Source organism: Geotrypetes seraphini, chromosome 9, assembly GCF_902459505.1.
Source record: "Geotrypetes seraphini chromosome 9, aGeoSer1.1, whole genome shotgun sequence".
NCBI classification, from domain to species: Eukaryota; Metazoa; Chordata; class Amphibia; order Gymnophiona; family Dermophiidae; genus Geotrypetes; species Geotrypetes seraphini.
The window spans coordinates 85366187-85387941 of NC_047092.1; the positions used below are offsets into that span (position 1 = coordinate 85366187).

Sequence of the window (21755 nt, forward strand, 5' to 3'; positions counted from 1 at the left end):
AAACTGACCTAGTGAAAGGACAAGCTGGTTCTAGACTGTCGAGACAAAGTCAATATTTCCTGAACCATATCCGCCATGTTTTCATTTAAAGTAGTATGGTCCAAAGAGTGTAGGTTATGGATGACTTGGCCTAAAAAAAGCCAATCTCAAGCCTGCAAGATTCCCCAAGCTTGAATATCCTGAAAGGAAATAGGAAGGCCGTGGCTCCGACACCACATCCCACACATCCCTCACTTATCAGCAAAGCCTCAGATTTTTCTAAATTTAATTCAAAACCCTACACCCCCTCATGAAGATCAACCAGCTTCAAGATCCTTTAAAGAGATTGTTGGGGTTGAGTCAACAATAACAAGACATCATCAGCAAAGGCCAGACAATGCACTTCATCCTGTCCCACTGGAAGACCCAGAATAGAGCCATCCTCCCTGATACGCTGCAACAATGGGTCCAAAGATAAAATGAATAAGGGAGAAAGTGGACATCCCTGTTGTGTGCCCCTCTCCACCCTAAACCTAGCAGATACAGCTCCATTTGCCAGCATTGCCGCACTAGAGTTGGCATAAAGTATCCGCACCACGTCTAGAAAAGGGACCCCCCCCAGACCATATTTACCCAAAATTGAAAACAAATAATCCCAAGCCACACAATCAAAAGCTTTACGGGCATCTAAACTAATCAGGGAATGAGTAACACTGTGTCCCAATGCAGCCATGACTTTTCTCATATTCCACACCGCCTGTCTCCCCCGTACAAAGCCAACCTGGTCCGGGTGAATCACCCCAGGCAAGAGGGAAGATAAACACGAGGCCAAAATTTTTGCCATTAGCTTCAGTTCAAAGTTAATTAACAAAATAGGCCGGTAAAAGTCCACCGACATAGGATTTCTATCAGGCTTGGGGATCAGCACTATATGAGTTTGATTAGCATGGGCTGGAAAAGTCCCATCCAACACCACCTTAGCAAAATAAGCCTCCAAATGCTCAACAATGTGACCCTGCAAAATTTTATAAAACTCAGAAGAAAGACAGTCAGGGCTTTGAACAAAGGAGATTCTTTAATCACCTGATGAATCTCCAATGTAGTAATAGGTTCATGCAGAAATTGGGCTTGACTCCCTTGAAAAATTGTGGCAAATGGAGAGTCCTGTAGATAAGAGTGTAAAGTAGCTGGGGTGGACTGCCGCATGGTGTAAAACTCCCGAAAATGCTGAAAAAATATCTCAGTCAAGCACTTCCTATCAGTTACAAAAGTTCCTTGAGAAAAGAGTCCTTTACAAAATTGGGGGCCCTGCCAAGGATGTACTAAACAAGCCAGCAGTCTACCGGACCGGTTACTATATTTGTAAAACCGATGTCTATAAAATTGATGGAACTTCCAGTTATGTTCATGAATCTTAGTTTGCAGGGCCACACAAGCCATCTGAAGGGAGTCATGATCCATCTGGGATCCAGAAGCTATCCATTGACATTTACAAACCTCCACCTTCTTATGTAAATATAAGAGATCTCGCGAGTGTCCCTTCCGCTGTCTAGCTACATACACTATAGTTTCCACACGGAGAACCACTTTAGCAGTTTCCCACAATAACAAGCATAATAATAAGAAGCATTATCCAACAAAAAGTGCTCCCAGCATTGAATAATATGAGCCCGAAAGCGCTGATTCCAGTACAAAAAACTAGGAAATTTCCACAGACCAGGTCGACCTCCGAATTGCATGCCCCGAACCTCCACCCATACCAAATCATGATCTGAAATGGTTGGGATATCTATTTCAGCTCAAGACACCCGAGGCAGAAAAGAAGTGGCAACCAAAATATAGTCAATTCCGGACATGGTGAGATGAGCACAGGCTACATGTGTAAAGTCTTTGTCCAGAGGATGATATAATCTCCACACATCTACAAGATCCAACACACTACAAAACTGTATAGACCTCTCACCGATCTATTAGTCGCTGGAATAAGCCCCCCTAAGCTGATCCATATCAGGGTCTAAGGCGCATTAAGATCCCCAGCAACATCAGGGGCACATCCAGAAAGGTGGCGCACAGACCCACCAGCTGTTGGAAAAAAACTAAGGTTAAACACATTTGGGGCATAGATATTAGCCAACACCATCTCCTGGCCACTGAATATATCAAGATGAAGAAAAAAGTAACCTCCCCCCCTGTATCCTTGACCACCCTAGATGCACAGTATATGGAAGATTTTACTAAGTAAAATAGGCCACCCCCACACTGTGGGTAGTGCCCGTGGAATAATAAACCTCTTTAAAACCCATCCCCTGTCCAATTTCTCATGTTCCGCATTTGACAAATGTGTCTCCTGCAGACATACCACATGCATCCCCTTCTTCCGGAGAGTTTGCAATATCTTAGACCGCTTGTCCAGTGAGTTGATACCTGCCACATTCCACAAGCTACACCTTCAGCGATGAATCAACCATAATCAGTATAAGGCAATGATCACCAACTGTAACCTGAATAATAATGCAGGGGTCCAATGACCAGCCCTCATCAAACCCCACATTCCCACAGACCCAATAGAACAGTGGTCTCAAACTCGCAGCCTGGGAGCCACATGCGGCCCGCCAGGTACTATTTTGAGGCCCTCGGTATGTTTATCATAATCATCAAAAATAAAATAAAAGAGCTTCTTGATCATATGTCTCTTTAGCTATAAATTACAATATTATTATTAAGACTTAGCCAAAAGAAAAGATTTATAAACTATAAAGAGTTTTACCTCGTGCAAAATTGTCATTTCTTTAATAAGACATTAACTATTTTTTCTGAGGCCTTGCAAGTACCTACAAATCCAAAATGTGGCCCTGCAAAGGGTTTGAGTTTGAGACCACTGCAATAGAACAATCCCCCATGCCCTATCCAAAACAAAGAGAAACCCCGACACTGGAGTACTGAACCCACCATACCCCAACCCCCCCTACCTGAGGAAAAAAATCCCCCTTCCAACTCCCCCTTCTTCCCAGTTCCCCCCAAGAAACCACTTCACAAGTCACGTCCCTATCCTTACCCTATTAAAACAAGGCCCAAAAGAACACCAAAGAACAATATACTACACCACCCTTTCCAGAGCATTCATCCAAACACACTATCACACAGACCAGAGACCACACCAGCACACTAACAACCAAATAATCCCCCCAGGCCAAACCGCACTCCCAACAAAACATCACCAATATCCCAACCACTGAATCACGAGCATACCAACTGGTTCCAAAACCAAAACTCCAAGGGGTCCCAGCAGCATCAACCAAGGCTCCTGGCTGCCTCCTGTTCACCAATGGAGGGACCACTACAATACCCAAGGTATTCATAAAAGTCAGTGCAGTGGCCAGAGAGTCAATAAGTCTGTGTGCATCCCTCTCTCTTGGATCCTCAATTTAGCCAGATAAAGTAAGGCAAACTATCACTTTATTGGCATAGAAAGCCAAACAAATAGGTGTAAATTCACGCACTTCCACTGTAGTTGAATAGTCCTAGAAGCAAAGGATATTGTTGTGGTGCAGGCCTTTGCCCGCTCTGATAGCTTGCAAAATGGCAGTCTTGTGGGCAAAGTTTAGAATCTTGAAAATGACCACACAGGGTCGGGAGCCCTCAGGACCCCGAGGCCCCAAACGGTGCACTCGCTCCACCCAGTTGGGCATCCAAGGAGAGCAACTGAGGAATCCAGCTTTCCAAAAATCCAGGTAACTAAGCATCCACAATCCGCTCCAGGTGCAAATTGTTCCGACGAGCCCTGTTGTCGAGGTCGTCCACTTTTTGGTCAGAGCCACCAACTCCTTCACCATCTGTGCAGAACCCGCTTCTACGGGCTGCACCCGATCTCTAGGGCACTAAACCCGGTGCTGGGCATCATCCATCTCGAGTCCCATGCTATCCAGCCGCTCATGGGCCATGTTAATTTTGTTGAAGAATTGTTGCAGCTTTTTGTCAATGGCTGCTTCAACAGCCTCTGTGACCTCCGCAATAATATCTGCTGTCCATGCTGGACACGACGTCGGGCTTAGGTGGGTTTAGTGTCCATCGCCATTTTGGAATCCGGGAGGCCTGCCCTGCACGTGATTCATACGGACAGGCTTAGAAGCCATGGGAGCCGCCAAAACACTCCCAGAGGCAACTCCTCCCCTGCCCAGAGTCAATTTGCACCTCCCAAAACTGCTCAGACCACTAAATAGATGAGTGAAAATAGATGGTAGGACACACGAGGATGGGAGCAGTGCTTTTCAGTATCTGCTTAACCTCATGACATCACTGAAAGTCCCAACACTTTTTAGTTACAAATACATCTTTAAAAAGAGGCATTACCATGCCCTGGAGTTAAATGAAACCTCAGTGATGTCCTAGCTGCCCCTGTATCAACTAGGAAAATTACTTCATTCTTCTTCTTAGGGGCCCCACCTTTAAGTTTATCAAAGTCACCCAGTGAGACTTTAGAAACCCCTGATCCCCCCCCCCCCCCCATTCATCTTCTAATGCCATGAGAGGGATGGCTTTTTCCTCCCCTCTTCATCTCTGGGCATTCTCATTTAGAGTGTTCAGGCTTGCACAGTCGTAACCTTCCAGGGATGCCTGAGTATTTTACTTTTTCTAATTTCTGTAAAAAGGCTGATAAAGCCTCTTCTTATGCTTTAGTGAAATTCTTTTGCCTTCTTTCCCGCTGAATAAAATACCTAGAATAGACAGCAACAACGACAAAACTCGGGGACAGGGACAGGGAAATTAGTTCTTGCGAGGATAGGGACACATTTGTTCCCCAAGTCATTTTCTATTATATATCTCACTGCTCCCTCCTCCTATCAGGACTTTTCTCAACAGGAGAATCCTTTCAGCTCCTCCTCTCTTTGTTTGAAGCACTGTCCCGAATCATAAAAAAATTTGTCCAGTCCCTGCTCTACACTGCAAATCAGGATATAGAAACTGAGACAGTGGGAGGAAACCACCGTTTCCTCAAAGAGCTTTCGTATATCCTCACTACCTGGCCATGAGACTGCTGAACTCAGCAGGAGCCGTCTCCCTGCAGCTCAATGACACCGATCCCAGCCAATGATAGTAACATAGTAACATAGTAGATGACGGCAGATAAAGACCCGAATGGTCCATCCAGTTCTGCCCAATCTGATTCAATTTAAATTTATTTTTTTTTTTTTTAATTTTTTTTTTCTTCTTAGCTATTTCTGGGCAAGAATCCAAAGCTTTACCCGGTACTGTGCTTGGGTTCCAACCTGCCGAAATCTCTGTTAAGACTTACTCTAGCCCATCTACAACCTCCCAGCCATTGAAGCCCTCCCCAGCCCATCCTCCACCAAACGGCATACACAGACACAGACGAGAGCCCTCAACTGTAAGAAATAGAACCCCAGTATAAGAAAAACTCCAGAAAGTGTTTGGTAATAGTATAAATTATTTTCTTCCTGGCCAGAAAGGGTGCCCAAAATATACAAAAATGGCAAGGTAGGCACCCAGAGATCCATTAGTTTTATAGTTAGTGCAAACATTCGAAGTCCTTCTAAGTCCTTCCTGTCTGCCTGCTCATTGGATAGAGCAACCTATCAGACACTTTCTTCACTTCTTCCAATCTCTCCTCCCCTAATTATTTCTCCCATTACTCTTATTCCTCAGACCTCCGACTCTTTTTACAATTGCCCATATTTGGGCCACTACTCCTCTCTTCACATACTCACCCCTCATGTGACATCCTTGGACTAGTCTTATAAACAATAGCCCTTATTGTTGGTCATGCTGAACCATCAGATTCTGTACTTTCCTTGACTGTAGGCATTGTGTTCATACAATATCGAGTACTGTCCCAGGAATGCCTCCCTCCCTTCTTCTGATTCAGCAATAATTCTTACTGCTATATGCACACAGGCTCTGATTCTGCAAAATGCGTCTAAAGTTAAGCACCGTTTAGGCACCTAAGTTAGTCATCTTTGTAGAATCGCACTCAGCGGAGTTCAGCACTGTTTAGGCATCTAACTTTTTAGGCGTCCTTTAGAGAATCAGGTTTTAGGTGAGATTTAGACATCCAATGTCCTTAATGTTATAATATTTTATTATTATGTTATTAGAATGGCAATTTTATGCTGTTTTTCATTATAATTGTAATACTGAGAGTTGGATCTGTTTAATGCTTTTATTTATTTCTCTTTCATCAGACAGAGGTGGGATTCGAACCAACAACATTAGGGTAGAAGGCTGTAGGTTTAACCAGTGTGCTACAGAGTGAGCTAGCAAGCTGTGTAGCAATTGTAAAACTAGGTCTTATAAGCATTGTAAGCAAGTCTACTTTTGAGCATAGTTTAGGCTTCAGATAGACCTGAGTTCTAAAGACGGAACTTAGGCATAGTTTGGATGTGCTTAATGCGATCTGCTAAATAGCTCTCTGGGTTTTTATTTTTACTTTATTAAGCTCAAAATACATTTAATAAATAGGGCACATCAATACCTTCTATTTTTCTGGGCAAACAGTAATGCTATTTGCTAATTAGAGGGAAAGATCCATTAACTGAAGCACAGCACATGAAAAAAGCTCTTTATGTTTCTTGCTAAAATGCTACTCTTTTTTCTTACTAAAGATTGCTCCAATGAGGGCATTCTTGAAACAGGTAGATTCAGCAAATAAAGCACATGACAAAAATATAAAGATTGCTTACATACCTTCATTTGCAAATGGTTAAAAACAGATACAGACCTTAGCATGGCTTCTACTTCATTGCAAATGGAGGTTTGCAGCTGCACAATGGTAGCCTCATTGTGAGATCAACAAGGTGCACCTGCAAGGTAGAATGCCACAATTAAAATATGTACTGGGGGAGCTGAACTTATGACCTCTGGAAGAGGAGCACTGGGCTTTTACTTATTGAGCTATAGCAGCTTCTAGGCAGGTGTCTCTGACTGCCCTGTGATATGATAGCTTAGCAGATCTCTAAACGTAGCAGATCTTTAAACAGGACAATCAGAGACACCTGCCTGGAAGCTGCTATAGCTCAATAAGTAAAAGCTCTGTGCCTCTTCCAGAATTCATAAGTTCAGCTCCCCCAGCACATATTTTAATTGTGACATTCTACTTTGCAGGTACACCTTGATGATCTCACAATGAGGTAATCATTGTGCAGCTGCAAACCTTCATTTTCAATGAAGTAGAAACCATGCTAAGGTCTGTATCTGGTTTCTTCTGTTTTTAACCTTTTGTAAATGAAGTTATGTATGCAATCTATATATTTTTGTCATGTGCTTTCTTTGCTTTCAAGAATGAGCTGATTGGAGCACTGTTTAGTCAGAAAAAAAGGGTAGCTTTTTAGAAAGAAAACTAAAGCTATGTTTTTCATGTGCTGTGCTTCAGTTAATAAATCTTTTCCTCTAATTATCAAATAGCATTGCTGTTTGTCCACAAAAATTGAAGGTTTTGCATGCAATATATCAGTTTTGATGTGCCCCATTTATGTAGTGCCTTATTAAATATATTTTGAGCTTAATAAAGCAAAAATAAATCCCAGAGAGCTATTTAGCAGAGTGCCTAAGTTCTGTCCATAGAACTCAGATCTATCTGAAGCCCAAACTAAGCTCAAAAGTAGACCTGAGTGAGGGAGTTGGGATTCTCCCTCATGAGTGATGTTGTTATGTTGGTGGGTAGTAGAGGGCATTGGCCAATTAGAGGGTAAACTACAGGGTCCAGAATGCAATGAACTTTGTTGTTCAGAGTTCAATTCTCATTCAGCCAGTAACTCTGAACTACAGGATCCAAGATGCATTGATCTTTGTAGCTTAGAGCTCAACCCTCATCCAGCCTACCGTGCTGAGTCATGGGGTGGAAACCCAGGCAGGAAGAGCTTCATATGCCCAGTCTGGGGTTCATTCTGAGAGGTCCCCATGAGAGGACCCTAGGAGATGGTACCTGTGGGAAGGTGAGAGCCACCACAAAGAGATTGCCCTGAGCAGAGAAGGCTCAGAAGCCGTGGGTTAAGGAGAACCTCCATGGAAAGCTGAGAAGACTGATAAGGATTGCTTGGAAGAGCTGGTGTAGTGAGTGGTGTGGTGCTTGGCTGGATGAGAAGCCTGATGAAGGTATTGGAAGCTTGGACAGTAAAGGTGCTGGCTAAGATAAGCCAATCATTATTTGGTTGAGGCTGTGTGCTGAAGAGCCTAACACTGCTGGGAAAGGAACAGCTAATATCTGGTGTGGCTGAGGTACACCACACAAGGTTTTGAAATTGATGAGAGCTGATTACCTGACTAAACACTGAATTGGAATTGATACTGTCTATAGAACAGACTGTTACACTTGACTAAGAAACTGAACTTAAAGTATAGAATTTTGGTTTCTCTGTGCTTGTGAAGGAACATTAAGGTCCTGTATACCAATAAAAGTGTTCATTATACCTTCAAGAGTGTCTAGAAGTGTAAATGTGTGTGAATACAGAAAGGGTTGTTAGAAAACCTGGCCCAGAACACTGAAGGTCCTGGCAGTGTGATGGGGAAATGATCGCTCAGCTCGTCAAATACAACTCTGCAGTTGTGGATGGCAGAATTAGTTATGGAAGGAAAGAAGGCAAGAAAGCTTATCCAGGTTGCAAAGGAGCAAAGCGAGTATGCTTTGGTTGATATCAGCCAGGCACATGAACAGTGCAGGCAGCTAGAACTGCTGGTGGAAACATTGCGCTATGAGAGAGCTCAACTTAAGGATGAATGTCACACACTGGTGAAAGAGAAAGCCAGTTGGGAGCAAGAAAATAAAGAAATAATCTGTAAGGTGCAGGAATTGCAAGAGCAATTAAAAAAGAGTGTCCCAATTGACTACCATGAGGAGATAGAGAAAAGGCTGACCAAAGAGGTAGCCAAAAAAACAAAGCAACTGACAAACCTGGAGAAGGAGCTGACACAGCAGCAACAAGTATCCCAGAAGTTGAAGGACCAAGTTGACAGCCCAGAGTGAGGGTTATCAAGCCAAAGCAGAGGCTGCAGATGCTAAAGTGGAGCAGCTACAACAGGAATTGGCAGCGAGAGTGCCGGGCTGGCAGTACACCAGGCTGCAGGGGTAGCTACATGAGACCATGCAGAAGTGTGAGGCAATGACAGTTAAGGCTAGGAGATTGGAAGAACGGAATGGCAAGCTCCAGGAAAGTGTTTAAGAACTTTGCCATCAGAAGGAGGAGGTGGAAAAAAAGAGAAACAAGCATTCAGCAGGAGTACGCTGACCTAAGAGAGGAGCATAAGGTGTTATCTCAGCAGTTGCTGGAAGCACAGTGTCAGCTCAAACCTCTGAGCCAACAGTTTAATCAAACGAAAGGGCAACTATGCCAGGAATTGCTACAAGTTAGGTGCTTTAGTTTGATTATAATTCAGTCTCAGTATCAAAAATTACTTTGGAAGAGGAAGTTGATAAGCTGAACTAGAGGCTTTAGAGGACGGAGTAGGATTTACAGGCCAGCCAGTCCAGATAAAATGACTTGAAGAAAACCAATGAGGAATTAAAAAAGGAAAGAAATGTTGTTAAAATGACCAAAAGTTGAGAGAGATGAGTTAGCTAGAAAAAGAAAATACAAAGGTTGGGCATGGTTTAAAGGAGAAGCAAAAGTTTTCACAAGAACTGGAAATTAAGATTATTATGTTGGAATCTGGTTTAAAGTCAGCAGAGGAGAAACTTCAGAGAACAGACAGATGTCCAATGAGTGGAAGAAGAATCGGCCCAGGATCCAGGGAAGTGGCTTCACGATGTCCTGGTAGGGTTAAAAGAGGCAAGCTGGGATGACCCGCAGAAAGGGGACTTGGCGACCTCCCCAGGATTTTGGAAGGAATTACTGCAATCATGCATGCCGGGAAATGGGAAGATGGTAAAGAATACCACAGTGGATCAAAATGGCTGATCGTACAAGTACCCATAACCAAATCTGGTTTTAAACGTATCTAAAACCAGCTTAGGCCTTTCCCCTACCTCTAAACGCATAGAGTGAAAAGAGGCGTTTTTAGAGGAGCGGAAAGGGTAGGAGGTGGGCCGACCTATACATAGTCGAACAGCAGGTATAACCAAAAGTTTAGGCAGGTTGCCTAGTCGGCACTTATACGTTTTGACTTAGACCAAGTCAAAGCAGGTATAAGTGCCGAAAAGGGGCCGCTGACCTGATTGCAGCTGCCACAATCAGCTCGGCGGCCCCGGCAACCTGCCTACCCCCCACCACAATGATCAGGGCAGGAGAGATGGCTCATCTCCCCTGCCGCGATGGCAATAACCCCTTTACCCGAACTGCCGCAACCCTCCTATGGGTGGGGTTTAAGGCATCTGGGCCAATCAGGCCCTAAAGCCCGCCATTCTGCGGATGGCGGGCCTGCCGGACAGACAACTTTTTTAAGGTACAGGGGTGGAAGTCGGGGGTGGGGGATGGTGTCATGGGGTTGGCAGGGGGTGTCGTGAGGTCGGCGGGTGGAAGGGGTTTGGGTGGACCGATCATGGGTTCGGGGGAGCAGGTCATGGGCAGGAGGGCCTGAGATCCCTCCTGCCTGTATCTTAGTGGAGGTTGGGGATGGGAGTTTCGCCATAGCAGGAGGGGTTGGGCTCCCTCCTGCTTAGATGGTATTGGGGTGGGGGGTTTTCCAGGGCAGGAGGGTTTGGGCTCCCTCCTGCCTAGATTGAGTTGGGGGGTCACTGGGGCAGGAGGGCTTGGGCTCCCTCCTGCCCGATATTGTCGTGGGGTGAGTGGATCGCGGCAGGGGAGATTGGCTATCGTTGCTGGGGGGTGGGGGTGGATTCTGTAACCAGTGTTGTTTTTGACAGACACTGGTTATAAAATCCAGCTTTTAGGCGAGACTGGCTCCTCCTTCGCCTACAAGGCATTTGGGACTTAGGCTGTTTTTTGGTTGGTAATGTGTCTTAAGTGTAGACGTAGTGGTGGTCTGGGTGTTTAAAGAGCTGAACGTAGAGGTAGGCCATTCTCAAGAAAAATCTCATTGTGGGCGTTTTTTTTTTTAATAGAATGGACATTTTCCCTGCTTCTACTTTCAGTGTTTAGGGTCTAGGCCAAAAGGGACTTAGACATTGTTTTTTTTTTAAATTATGCCCCTCCACGTGTACATTCAGGTACTCAAGTATTTCTCCCTATCTGTTCTAGTAGGCTCACAATCTGACTAATATACCTAGAGCAATGAAGTGTTAAGTGACTTGCTAGGGTCACAAGGAGTAGTGCTGGGCTTGAACCTGCAACCTCAGGGTGCTGAGGCTGCAGCCCTAAGCACTAAGCCACTCCTTCACATCTTTCCATCCTGTATGTCTTCTTATAATATTTCTACTGTAGTGTTGCTTTTCTCAGATTTGGAGTAGATCTAATACAATGGAGTCACCATGTAAAAGTACTCAGCAAGTCTTTGGGGAAAAGTTTATTTTTTCCATCTCACCGATACATAGCAATTTGCCAGCTTGCTAATGAATTTTTTGTAATGCTTCCTTTTGACTGCTAGGTTTCACTGTATGCAAATTTCTATGCTGTAAAACATGGAACTGTTTCTCCCATACAAATGCATTTGATTTTTGTGGAGAGAGGGGCTTATTTCTCTAGTACCCTCAGTCTGATAAGGCCCATTGTTGAATTCTATGTGTATTTTCATTGGTTTTTCCCCTATGCCAAATTTCATCCCATTTTGATTGTGATCACTTTTTAATTCAAGTTTTTTTTTCTTATAGACATTTCAGAATTGCAGCTGCATTGAAGCAATAGACTCTCAATCAAGAGATTCCACAGCAATTTTAGGAGCATGCCCAAAGGGAGAATCTTGTTCCAGATTAGTTATATACGTCATAATATTGCAAGTCCTGGGTATCTTTATCATATCATTAGGAAATACTTGTGGTTTCATTCTTACGTTCAGGTGAGTAAAAATTAGCATTCTTATGCTGAAACTTTAAATCAGGGGTAGGGTACAAGGGCCACAATCCAGTCGGGATTTCCTCAATGAATATGCATGAAATCTATTTACATGCACTGTTTCCATTGTATACAAATAGATCTCATGCATATTCATTGGGAAAATCCTGAAAACCAGACTGGATTGCAACCCTCATTCCCCACCCCTGCTTTAAAGTGTATTAAAAAATAAAAAACAAGTACAGATTCACAATCTAATCAATACTGAGTTAGATTAATCCTAGACTATTTACTATTTTATGGTGAGTTGACTCTTATGCCAATGATTGGTCTTTCATATCTTTGTTCTTCCTACCAATTCACTATTATAGGTAAGAGACAGCCCTAATCAGTTTTGTCCTTTTTCCATTTCCTGAATGAATTTTTCTTATTGCCTATCGCTTCCTTCACTATTTTAGTTATCCACACCGGGTCTTTTGTTCGACTCCTTTTGCACCCCTTTCTGAATCTGGGTATATACAGATTTTGCGCCTCGCTCACCGTGTCCTTGAAAAAAGACCAGGCATGCTCTACCATTTGCCATTTTTTAGAAGTGTTCCTAAATTTCTTCCTTACCATTTCCCTCATTGCTTCATAGTTGCGTTTCCTGAAGTTAAAAGTTGTCGCTATGGTTCTCTTTCCTTTCGGTTTTCCTACCTCAACCTTGAACTTGATCATATTATGATCGCTGTTTCCCAATGATCCCACTACTTTCACTTCCTTTGCAGGTCCCCTTAACCCATTTAGGATTAGATCCAGAGTGGCATTTCCTCTCTAACAAGCTGTTCCATGAAGCAATCTTGTGTAGCCTCCAGGAATTCTGTCTCCCTAGCGCATCTTGAGCTTCCAAGACTCCAGTCTATCCCTGGGTAGTTGAAGTCTCCCATAATAACCGTGTTACCGCTTTTGCATTCTCTCTTCATCTCAGCTTCCATTTCTTTATCGATATCTCCGGTTTACCCGGGTGGACAATAGTATAGGGCCACCTTTATTTCATGTCCTTTCCTACCCGGTATTTTAAACAATAGTGATTCCAGCATGTTGGTCGTCTCCACTGTGTCCATTCTTGTCGATTGTATGCTTTCTTTTATGTATAGGGCTATTCCACCTCCTTTGTGTCCTGACTTATCCTGGCGATAGAGCTTGAACCCTGGCAGTGCTGTATCCCTTTTGCTTTCCTCATTCTACCATGTTTCAGAGATTCCAATGATGTCTATGTCCTCTGCATTGGCCATGGCTTCTAGTTCCCCCATTTTGTTTCTTAGGCTCCTTGCATTAGTATATATGCAATTTAGATCCTGGCATTTTGTTGTCTTCATTTCCCTTCACTGTGCTTCGGTTTTTAGTGTCTTCTCTTTTGCTACAATCTCTCTAACCTCCTCTTCTGGGTTAGTTGACTCTTGTAATTTGTCCCTTGTTTCTTCCTAGCCTTGTTTCCCCTTAGTATCTTCACAGGATACCTTCTTCCGAATCATCGACACTAGGTCGACTGTCGGCTTTCCCCTTCCTCTTAGTTTAAAGCCTGTTCTATTTCCCTCTTGACGTTGTTTGCTAGAAGTCTAGTTCCCACCGCACTCAGGTGCAATCCATCTCTCCTGTAGATCTTGCTCTTGCCCCAGAACGTTGTCCAGTTCCTCACGAAGTGAAATCCTTCTTCCTCACACCATCTCCTCATCAACGCATTTGTTGATTGTAGTTCCTCCTGCCTTTTCACATCTGCCCTCAGTACTGGTAGGATCTCTGAGAATGCTATCTTCTGAGTCCTCATCTTCAGCTTCCTTCCCAGAATCTTGAACTGTTCCATCAGCGTGCTTCTTCTGTAGTCTCTCCTGACATCATTCGTCCCAATGTGGATCATTACTGCGGTCTCTTCTGTCTCCGTTCCTTCCAGGATCTACCCAATTTTGTCCACGATGTCCTTGGTACTCGCTCCTGAGAGGCAGGTCACAAGTCGATCCTCTCTCCCACCTGCTATGTGGCTTCCACATGCCTCAGGATCAAGTCTCCTAACAGGATCGCTGACTTTCCCTTCTTCAATTTTCGCTTCGGTCTCAGGTCAGTGTCCTCAGTGTGCTTCACTCTTTCTTCTTCTGGGCATCGACTAGCCAATTCCTCCCCCTCATGCGGTATTCCTCTGTGGGTGTCTTCTTTGAGGTCATCGGCTTCTTGCTCTCCCTTCCATGTTGGTGTTGGTGTAACTTCATCTTTCATCTGGCGTTCGTTCTCTTCCACTCTCCTCCTGTATGCTTCCTCAGTGAATTTCTCGAGTTCCCTGACTTCCTCCTCGATGTGTCTCTCACTCATGAAGTCTTCAGCTGTCCTGATTGGGTCCTCCATGGTGTAAAGTCCTTCTAGCTCCTGTATCTTGTCCTCTAGTCGCTTGACTTCCTTCTTCAAGCTTTTCAGCTCCCGACACCGACCGCATACATATGACTGTCTCCCCGAGGGGAGGAAGTTATACCTATGACAGTCTGTGCAGAACACTGGAAAGCTCATCTTCTGGTTTCCCTCTGCTTCCATCGTCGTTCCTACTTTAAGATAACAATTAAGATTACATGTTCCTTCTGTGCCTGCTTCCTTCTGCGCCTGCTTCTTGTCTTGCTGCCTCCTTGTGTGTGCTTCCTACGCTCTGCCTTACCTCACTTTTGCTTGTGTGTTTGTTCCTTCTGTGCCTGCTTCCTTCTGCGCCTGCTTCTTGCCTTGCTGCCTTCTTCTTGTGTGTGCTGCCTTCGCTCTACCTTCCCTTACTTTTGCTTGTGTGTGTGTGCTGCCTTCGCTTTACTTTACCTTACTTTTGCTTGTGTGTTTGTTCCTTCTGTGCCTGCTTCCTTCTGTGCCTGCTTCTTGCCTTGCTACCTTCTTGTGTGTGCTGTCTTTGCTCTACCTTACCTTACTGCTACTTGTGTGTGTTCATTCCTTTTGTGCCTGCTACTTCCTTACCTTCTGTGCTTGCCGCTTCCTTACATTTCAGTCCTTCCCTGTGCTCTTGGGTGTAGTGACTTGGCCCTTCGCAAAGGCGCTCTCACTAAGGCGAGCGCCTTTGCCGCTCGCCTTCGCCGCACGCCATTGGCCCCTCCCCTTTTATGGGGGAGTTCGTTCGCTGACTCTTCCAACGCGGTGGGGGTGGGTAGAGCTTACTCTCGCCTTGTCCCTAGCATCCTGCTCTTCTCTGTCTCCCTCCTCAGCTCTTTATTGCTTTTAACCTGCTTTTCTCCCTGCTTCTCGCTACTCCTCTTGCTTTCTCCTTGCTTTTCTCGTTGCTCTTGCTACTCCTCTTGCCCCTCTTGATGACTTCAAGGCAGTTCAGCTTTCACAGAATCTTCTCACTCTATCAGCCCATCTTATTCAAGCAGGAAGTGTGTCTACACGTTGTGGAAATAACACTGTTCTCCAGACTTAAATAGAAAATCCAAGCTGTGCTAGATTGTTGTAGTTTCTCTCAGACAGAATAAGAAAGGGGGGTAGGCTTAAATTCTTTGGTTGCAGCCTAGCTGGCTTAGAGAAGCAAAGCCCTCTGGTGATTTAAGTCCACAGAGCACATCTTACGTATACATCTTAACATAAACTGAGCAAATGCCAACATAAAGTGGGGACAGAACACTCCCTGCCTGATATCAGAAGATACCACTATTACTATTTAAACTTAATTACACCACACAGTTCTGTCAAAGTCCATATGTCACTGAAGCTTGACTTGATGACTTCAAGCTTGTCTTAGCATCTCTGAGGTGTGGCAGAATTCTCTCTGGCAGTCTCGCAGGAGCTGTAACGAGAGACTGACAGCACAGACAAATAAACAATATAAAAGATGGACAACAGTCCATGATGTCCTCGTCTCATTCCTTCACGATGCAGAAAGATCACTTCTGTAACTGGTCAGATGAAGGACTTTGCTGTTCCATGGTTCACAGTCTTGATCTCCAGCTTACGAACTTTCCCATCCTCAATGGGGAAGGTTTTGCTGATGAGACCCAAAGGCCAGCTGTTACACTGCACTTGGCAGCCCTTCAGCAGCACAAGATCTCCTTCTTGTAAGTTCAGCCGGTTATTTTGCCACTTGTTCTGTGGTTGAAGAGTAGGAAGGTATTCCCTCTTCCATCACTTCCAGAAAATATCAGTGTGATGATGCACTTGCTTCCCCTGGTATTTGTAAATGTTGCCACCCTTAAAATCTCCAGGTGGAATAGCATTTGTGTTGATTTTCTTTGTGAGAAGTGTAGCTGGAGTAAAAATCAATGGTGACTCTGGATCAAAGGAAACTGGAACTAAGGGTCTGGCATTCATAATAGCTGCCACCTCTGCCAGCAAGGTGGTAAATGCTTCATGTGTTAGTCTTTGATGATCGGTCTCTTAACAGCATGGTGTTCAAGATCCACCACATTACACTTTCCCCTCCCTATTCGCGGTTTTGATGTTCGCTGTTTCAATTATCTGCAGTTTTTTCCCCAGTTCCCCCCTGAGAAAAACCAGCCCTGGGACTTGGAGGGAGGTGATCAGAGGCAGCGAGGGGGTGATCAGAGGCGGAGGGAGGCAATCAGAGGTGGCGGGGAAGCGATCAGAGGTGGTATGGGAGCGATCGGAGCATGGACCTTACCTGGTGGCATAGCGGTGACGCGGGGCAGGAGCGATCTTCCTACACTCTTGCCCCGTGCAGAGCCATGCTGTGAGTTCCTATGGTCTCACGAGACTACAATAGGGAGTTCCCTATTCGCGGGCCACCTCTGCCTCTAACCCCCTCGAATAGGGAGGGAGAAGTGTATACCAATCATGTGCTCCCATGCTCCTCCCATATGTGATGAGTGAGGAAAATTGAAGACCCAAGTACACTTTTGGTCACATATATACTTTTCTATAGATGATTGGTTCAATTCCCTGCAAGCTCCTACAAGTTGGTTCTGCAATCAAAGCGAATCTGCTTGACTGGACCTCTGGTGGCCAGGAATCTCCATAAGACATTAATTAAGCTTGAAGTGTCCATTGATTCAATAACCTCGATATGGTCTGCTCGAATATTCATGCACATAAAAATTTGTTGCCGAGTCCCCCACCTCTTGTACATCTTGTTATTATTGTCCATGATCCAAAAACATCTAGTTCAAGTTCAAGTTTATTAATTTTAATATACTGACCATCGAAGGACACCTGGCCGGTTTACAATGTTAAAAAGATAAAAAATAAAAAGTTAAAATTAAATTATTATGAGGGGAGGGGAAGTGTAAACATTAAATGGACAAATTACAAGAACGAACGTGATCTTGGGGGTAATGGGAGAAGGAAAGTTAATAAATACATCGTAAAAAAACAGATTAAAAGGAGAGGAAGAGAGGGGAAGAATATAACATCAGGAAAGGAGATCGCTTCTTAAAAGCGGTTCGTATTTAGTTTTCTAGCTGTTGGAGAGGAAATATTTAAATGCTATGGTAAGCGTCTTTGAATAGGAATGTTTTTAGACCCATGCATGTAAATGGTGGTTCAGTGCTGAGTTGATCTGCTAGCAAATCAGACATCTTTTGTTTTTGGAGCTTTCCCCTCAGTCTGCAACACTTTATGCAGCAGTGAATTATAGAAGCAATGCTGCGTTTTGCTCCCACGATCCACAATACTGCTGCTTGCACAGATCGTTCTATATTTAACTTGCTTGTTATAGTGTCGCACAAGCAAGATTCCAATGTGGTGCTGACCTGAAGCAGACCTATCTCTGCTTGGTTGAGGTGACCTCCAACTCTCTTTATCAAAGAAGGCGTTCAACTTTAAAAGGGGGCTATCTCTTGGAAGGTTCATCCCCTTCCTGATGCAATTGATCTCACTCGTGTACATTTCTTGCTGTACACAATGTATAATGGTGCTCTCTGAATGATCTCATGTGTAGATGTGTCAGTGATGGCACGTATCAGGATTTTTATCAAATGGCTAATGCATTGAAATTGCAATGTGGATCAAGTGTGCTATGGCCCTTCTAAGTGATGACCAGCTTGAAGAACGAGAAAAATATTGAGCTCCTAAGTTGCTTTCAGCTGTAATCTTTGTGGCAAGAACAGTCCTGTCTGAATGAATCTCTGCATCAGACTCAGGATCTACGAACTCAAAAGGATTCTCTTCAGTTTACATTGGTTGGCCAAGTTTCAGGAGAAATTCTGGCCCTGTTAAGCCAGGTAGTTTCTATTTGCTGGGATGCTGGCACAGCTCTGGTTAGACAATCTGCTGGATTCTGGTGTGTTGGCACTTAATGCCACTGCTCTGGTCATGTTGGCTTTCTTATTCATTCAACTCCATTGCTGACGTACATGTAAAATCTGGTTTGGTTATGAATGTAGCCCAGGACAACTTTACTGTCATTGTAGAGGTTGACTGCGTTCATTTGACTGTCAAGTTCTTTTAGTAGCATATCTGCTATTTCTATGGCTAGTACTGCTCTATATAATTCCATATGTGGAATGGTATGGCTTGGCTGTTGCATCAACTTAGCTTTTCCAAGAATGAATCCCACCTGGGGACTCCATTTACAGCTGATGTTTTCAAGTAGGCCACTGCTGCTATGGCCTTCTCCAAAGCATCCAAGAAGATGCAAATTTCTTTTTTGACAGTCTGTACTAAATGCTGTAGAAACATCAGTGTGTGGGATTTGTAGTTGTTCAAGAGTCTTTAAGGACTCTTTCCATTTTTCCCACTCTTGTCGCATTTCTGTTGGCAATGGAACATCCCAATCATTAGTGCTTTGAGACAGCTTTCTTAATAGGGTTCTCCCTTGTTTGGTGACTAGAGCCACAAACCCCAGTGGATCGTACAGACTATTAACTGTTGATAAGACTCCTATGCATGTATATGGCTTTTCTTGGGTAGACACTTGAAATGTAAAATTGTCTCTCTTTAAGTCCCAATGCAGATCAAGTTTATTAAGTTTCAAGTTTCAAGTTTATTAGGATTTTATATACCGCCTATCAAGGTTATCTAAGCGGTTTTTACAATCAGGTACTCAAGCATTTTCCCTCTCTGTCCCGGTGGGCTCACAATCTATGTAATGTACCTGGGGCTATGGAGGATTAAGTGATTTGCCCAGGGTCACAAGGAGCAGCGCGGGGTTTGAACCCACAACCCCAGGGTGCTGAGGCTGTAGATCCAACCACTGCACCACACACTCCTCTGGAGGGGTATCTACTCTGAGATCTAGATCTTTTAGGTCTTTGGCATGATCCTCTGGAGAAAATGCTGCCATTACTTCTGGACTGTTAGAAGCAATTTTGTGACATCTAAGATTGGTTTCTGCTAACATTCTTTGTGTTCTTTTTGGCAGATCAATTGCCTATCTGGCTGTGGGCAAGGATTCCAAGCTGTCATCTACTTAAAAGTTCTTTTCAAAGAAATGTCTGAAATCTGTGCCATACTCTTTCTCTCCCTCTTGGGCAGTACTTCTAAGTCAAGTTTCATGTTTATTAGTTTATTGATATACCATCTATCAAACATATCAAATTATTATTATTATTATTATATCTAAACAGTTTACAGGAAAATTGGTTATAAAAATAAAAACTATGTAAAAATGTTAAAAAGCATACATAGGCAATACTTAATTGATTAACATGAAACCAAGAGGATAAGGGGGAAAGGAATCTATAATAATAAAATGGTAAGCGCGCATGCGCACTCTAAAGCCGTGTTCCCTGATCCGTTACGATGTGGCCACAAGAGTGCGCATGCGCGCTTACCACGCATCGGGCTTACCACCGCCGCACCATGAAGCTACATTGTGCAGGGTTCTCACTCAGTCCTCAAGATATACCCAAGTCAGATCGGGCTTATGCTCAAGCTGCCGCCACAGCTCCTCTCTGCACCCAGGCCCCACAGCCCTGCCCACTTGATGGCCCAATGGTATCAGCCCCCGCCCCGTGGTTTTTAGCCACCGTTGACGCGTTGCGTGCTCTGGTCGGCATTCGCCCCGCCCCCGCGAAAAGAACCACCTCTGCAGCGACTGTGAAGTGTGCCGGGCACCTGGTAGTGGGGACAGCTGGGCTTACCTCCTCAAAGGGGGGGGGTGGCGCCGCCTTCTACTCACCCACGTTTCCCTTGAGCGAGCGTCTCCTGAAGCTCTTCATTCCGCTTGGGAATTCCAGGCGTCCCCGAGCAAAGGCTGTGTCCAGCGCGAGCCTTTAACTGCCGTGGCCAGTGTGGGAGAGGCGCGAGCGCAACCCCGTGCACCCCAGCACCGCAAGGGAGCTTCCGCCCCTCTGCTCGCGCTGCGTGAGGTGATGGACGGCGTGTCTTTCGCTGAAAGGGGACCAGCAGCGGCTGAAGTAACTGGAACGCGAATGGGGAGGTGGTCTCTCGATGCCTGATCCATGGTGGGGCCCTCGGGCTGGGCCAGAGACCTTTCAAGGATGCCATTTCTTCTGGGTTGCTGCATTGGCTCTGGCTCAGGGTACGAAGGACTCGGGGATCCGATTGGTTTTTTTTTATTTTTATTACATTAGCAATAATGACAAGTTAAACACACAGGGCTTGCTTTTCCAAGAAAAAAATAAGACCGAAGGCATCAGATCAAAAGGAAAATACATGAATGAAATACAAGTTCTTCCAGCAGACCACAATAAATCTAAGGGAGGAGAATAAAAAAAGATGAGCTGGGGTCTGATTTTTTTGTTGTTGTTCTTATATATTTGTAAACAGTTGTTTTATTGTAAATTACCTTGAAACTATGGTGGAAGACAGTATATTAAATTATCATATTCCACAGAAAACTTAATTGGTGTCTACACAAGGCCAGGCATAAGGTGCTACTCATGGACCTAGCACCTGGAAAGCTGTCACTCCTTGGTTACTGTACAGGAAAGTGAAGAGGGGGAGATAAATGCTGCATAGGGGGCAGGAAGAGAGACAGATAGAAAGAAAGACAAATAGTAGGAGGGAGGAAGACAGAAAGAAAAGAAGAAAGACACAAGGGCAGGGAGAGAGACAGAAAGAAAGAAAGACAGACAGACATATATTCTAGCACCCGTTAATGTAACGGGCTTAAAGGCTAGTATATTATATTGTTAAGAAAACTGAAAAAAGAGGGAGGGAAGAGGAGAAATACAAAAGGTTGGGAAGAATGAATGTTTTCCCTATATGAGCTGTTTATTCTCATGTGTTGAATGTGTCCTTAAACAGGAACATTTTAAGTTTTGATTTGAATTTTATTATGGAAATTTCTATAAGATCCTGAGGTATTGTGTTCCATAAGGAAGGAGCCATGATAGAGAAGATTGTTTTTCCTGTTGTATCATAAACAATTTGATGGATTGAAGGGATTACAAGGAGATTTTGGGAGTTTGATCTTAATGTTCTCGATGGAATATATGGAATAAGTATTTTGTCAATAAAAGCTGGAGACTGTTCAAGTCTAGTTTTAAAAGTGAGAAGTAGGATTATGAATGTTATATGGTGTGGGATGGGAAGCCAATGAGCATCCCTGAGAAGGGGGATCACATGGTCGAATTTTTTAGCTTTAAATATAATTTTTACTGCTGTGTTTTGAAGAATTTGTAACCGTCGGATTTCCTTCTATATTATACCTTGATATAGGGAGTTACAATAATCAAGGAGAGAAATGACTAAAGAATGGATAAGAATGTTGAGAGAGGCAGGTTCTAGAAGGGTTGAAATGGAGTGTGTTAACTTTAATGTGTAGAAGCATTTCTGGACTACCGAGAATATTTGCTCATATGTGAGTTTATTGTCTAGAATTACCCCCCAATAGCTTTATGTTTGTGTCCATGTATATTGAAGAGGATTCTATGCAGATAGGAATAGTTAAATCTTCCTTATCATTCATGGAAAGAGAGCACCCTTAGTTTTTTGGATGTTTAA

The 21755-nt window shown here is 44.0% G+C and overlaps 1 protein-coding gene across 1 annotated transcript in view; it reads left to right on the plus strand.

The window, feature by feature from the left end:
• The window catches only part of LOC117366418 (solute carrier organic anion transporter family member 1B3-like), a 462552-nt gene that overhangs the window by 315762 nt on the left and 125035 nt on the right, over positions 1-21755 (plus strand). Inside the window, exon 10 of the mRNA XM_033957759.1 lies at positions 11696-11880. Coding sequence (XP_033813650.1) covers positions 11696-11880 — 185 coding nt within the window. The remainder of the gene's footprint in view (positions 1-11695; positions 11881-21755) is intronic.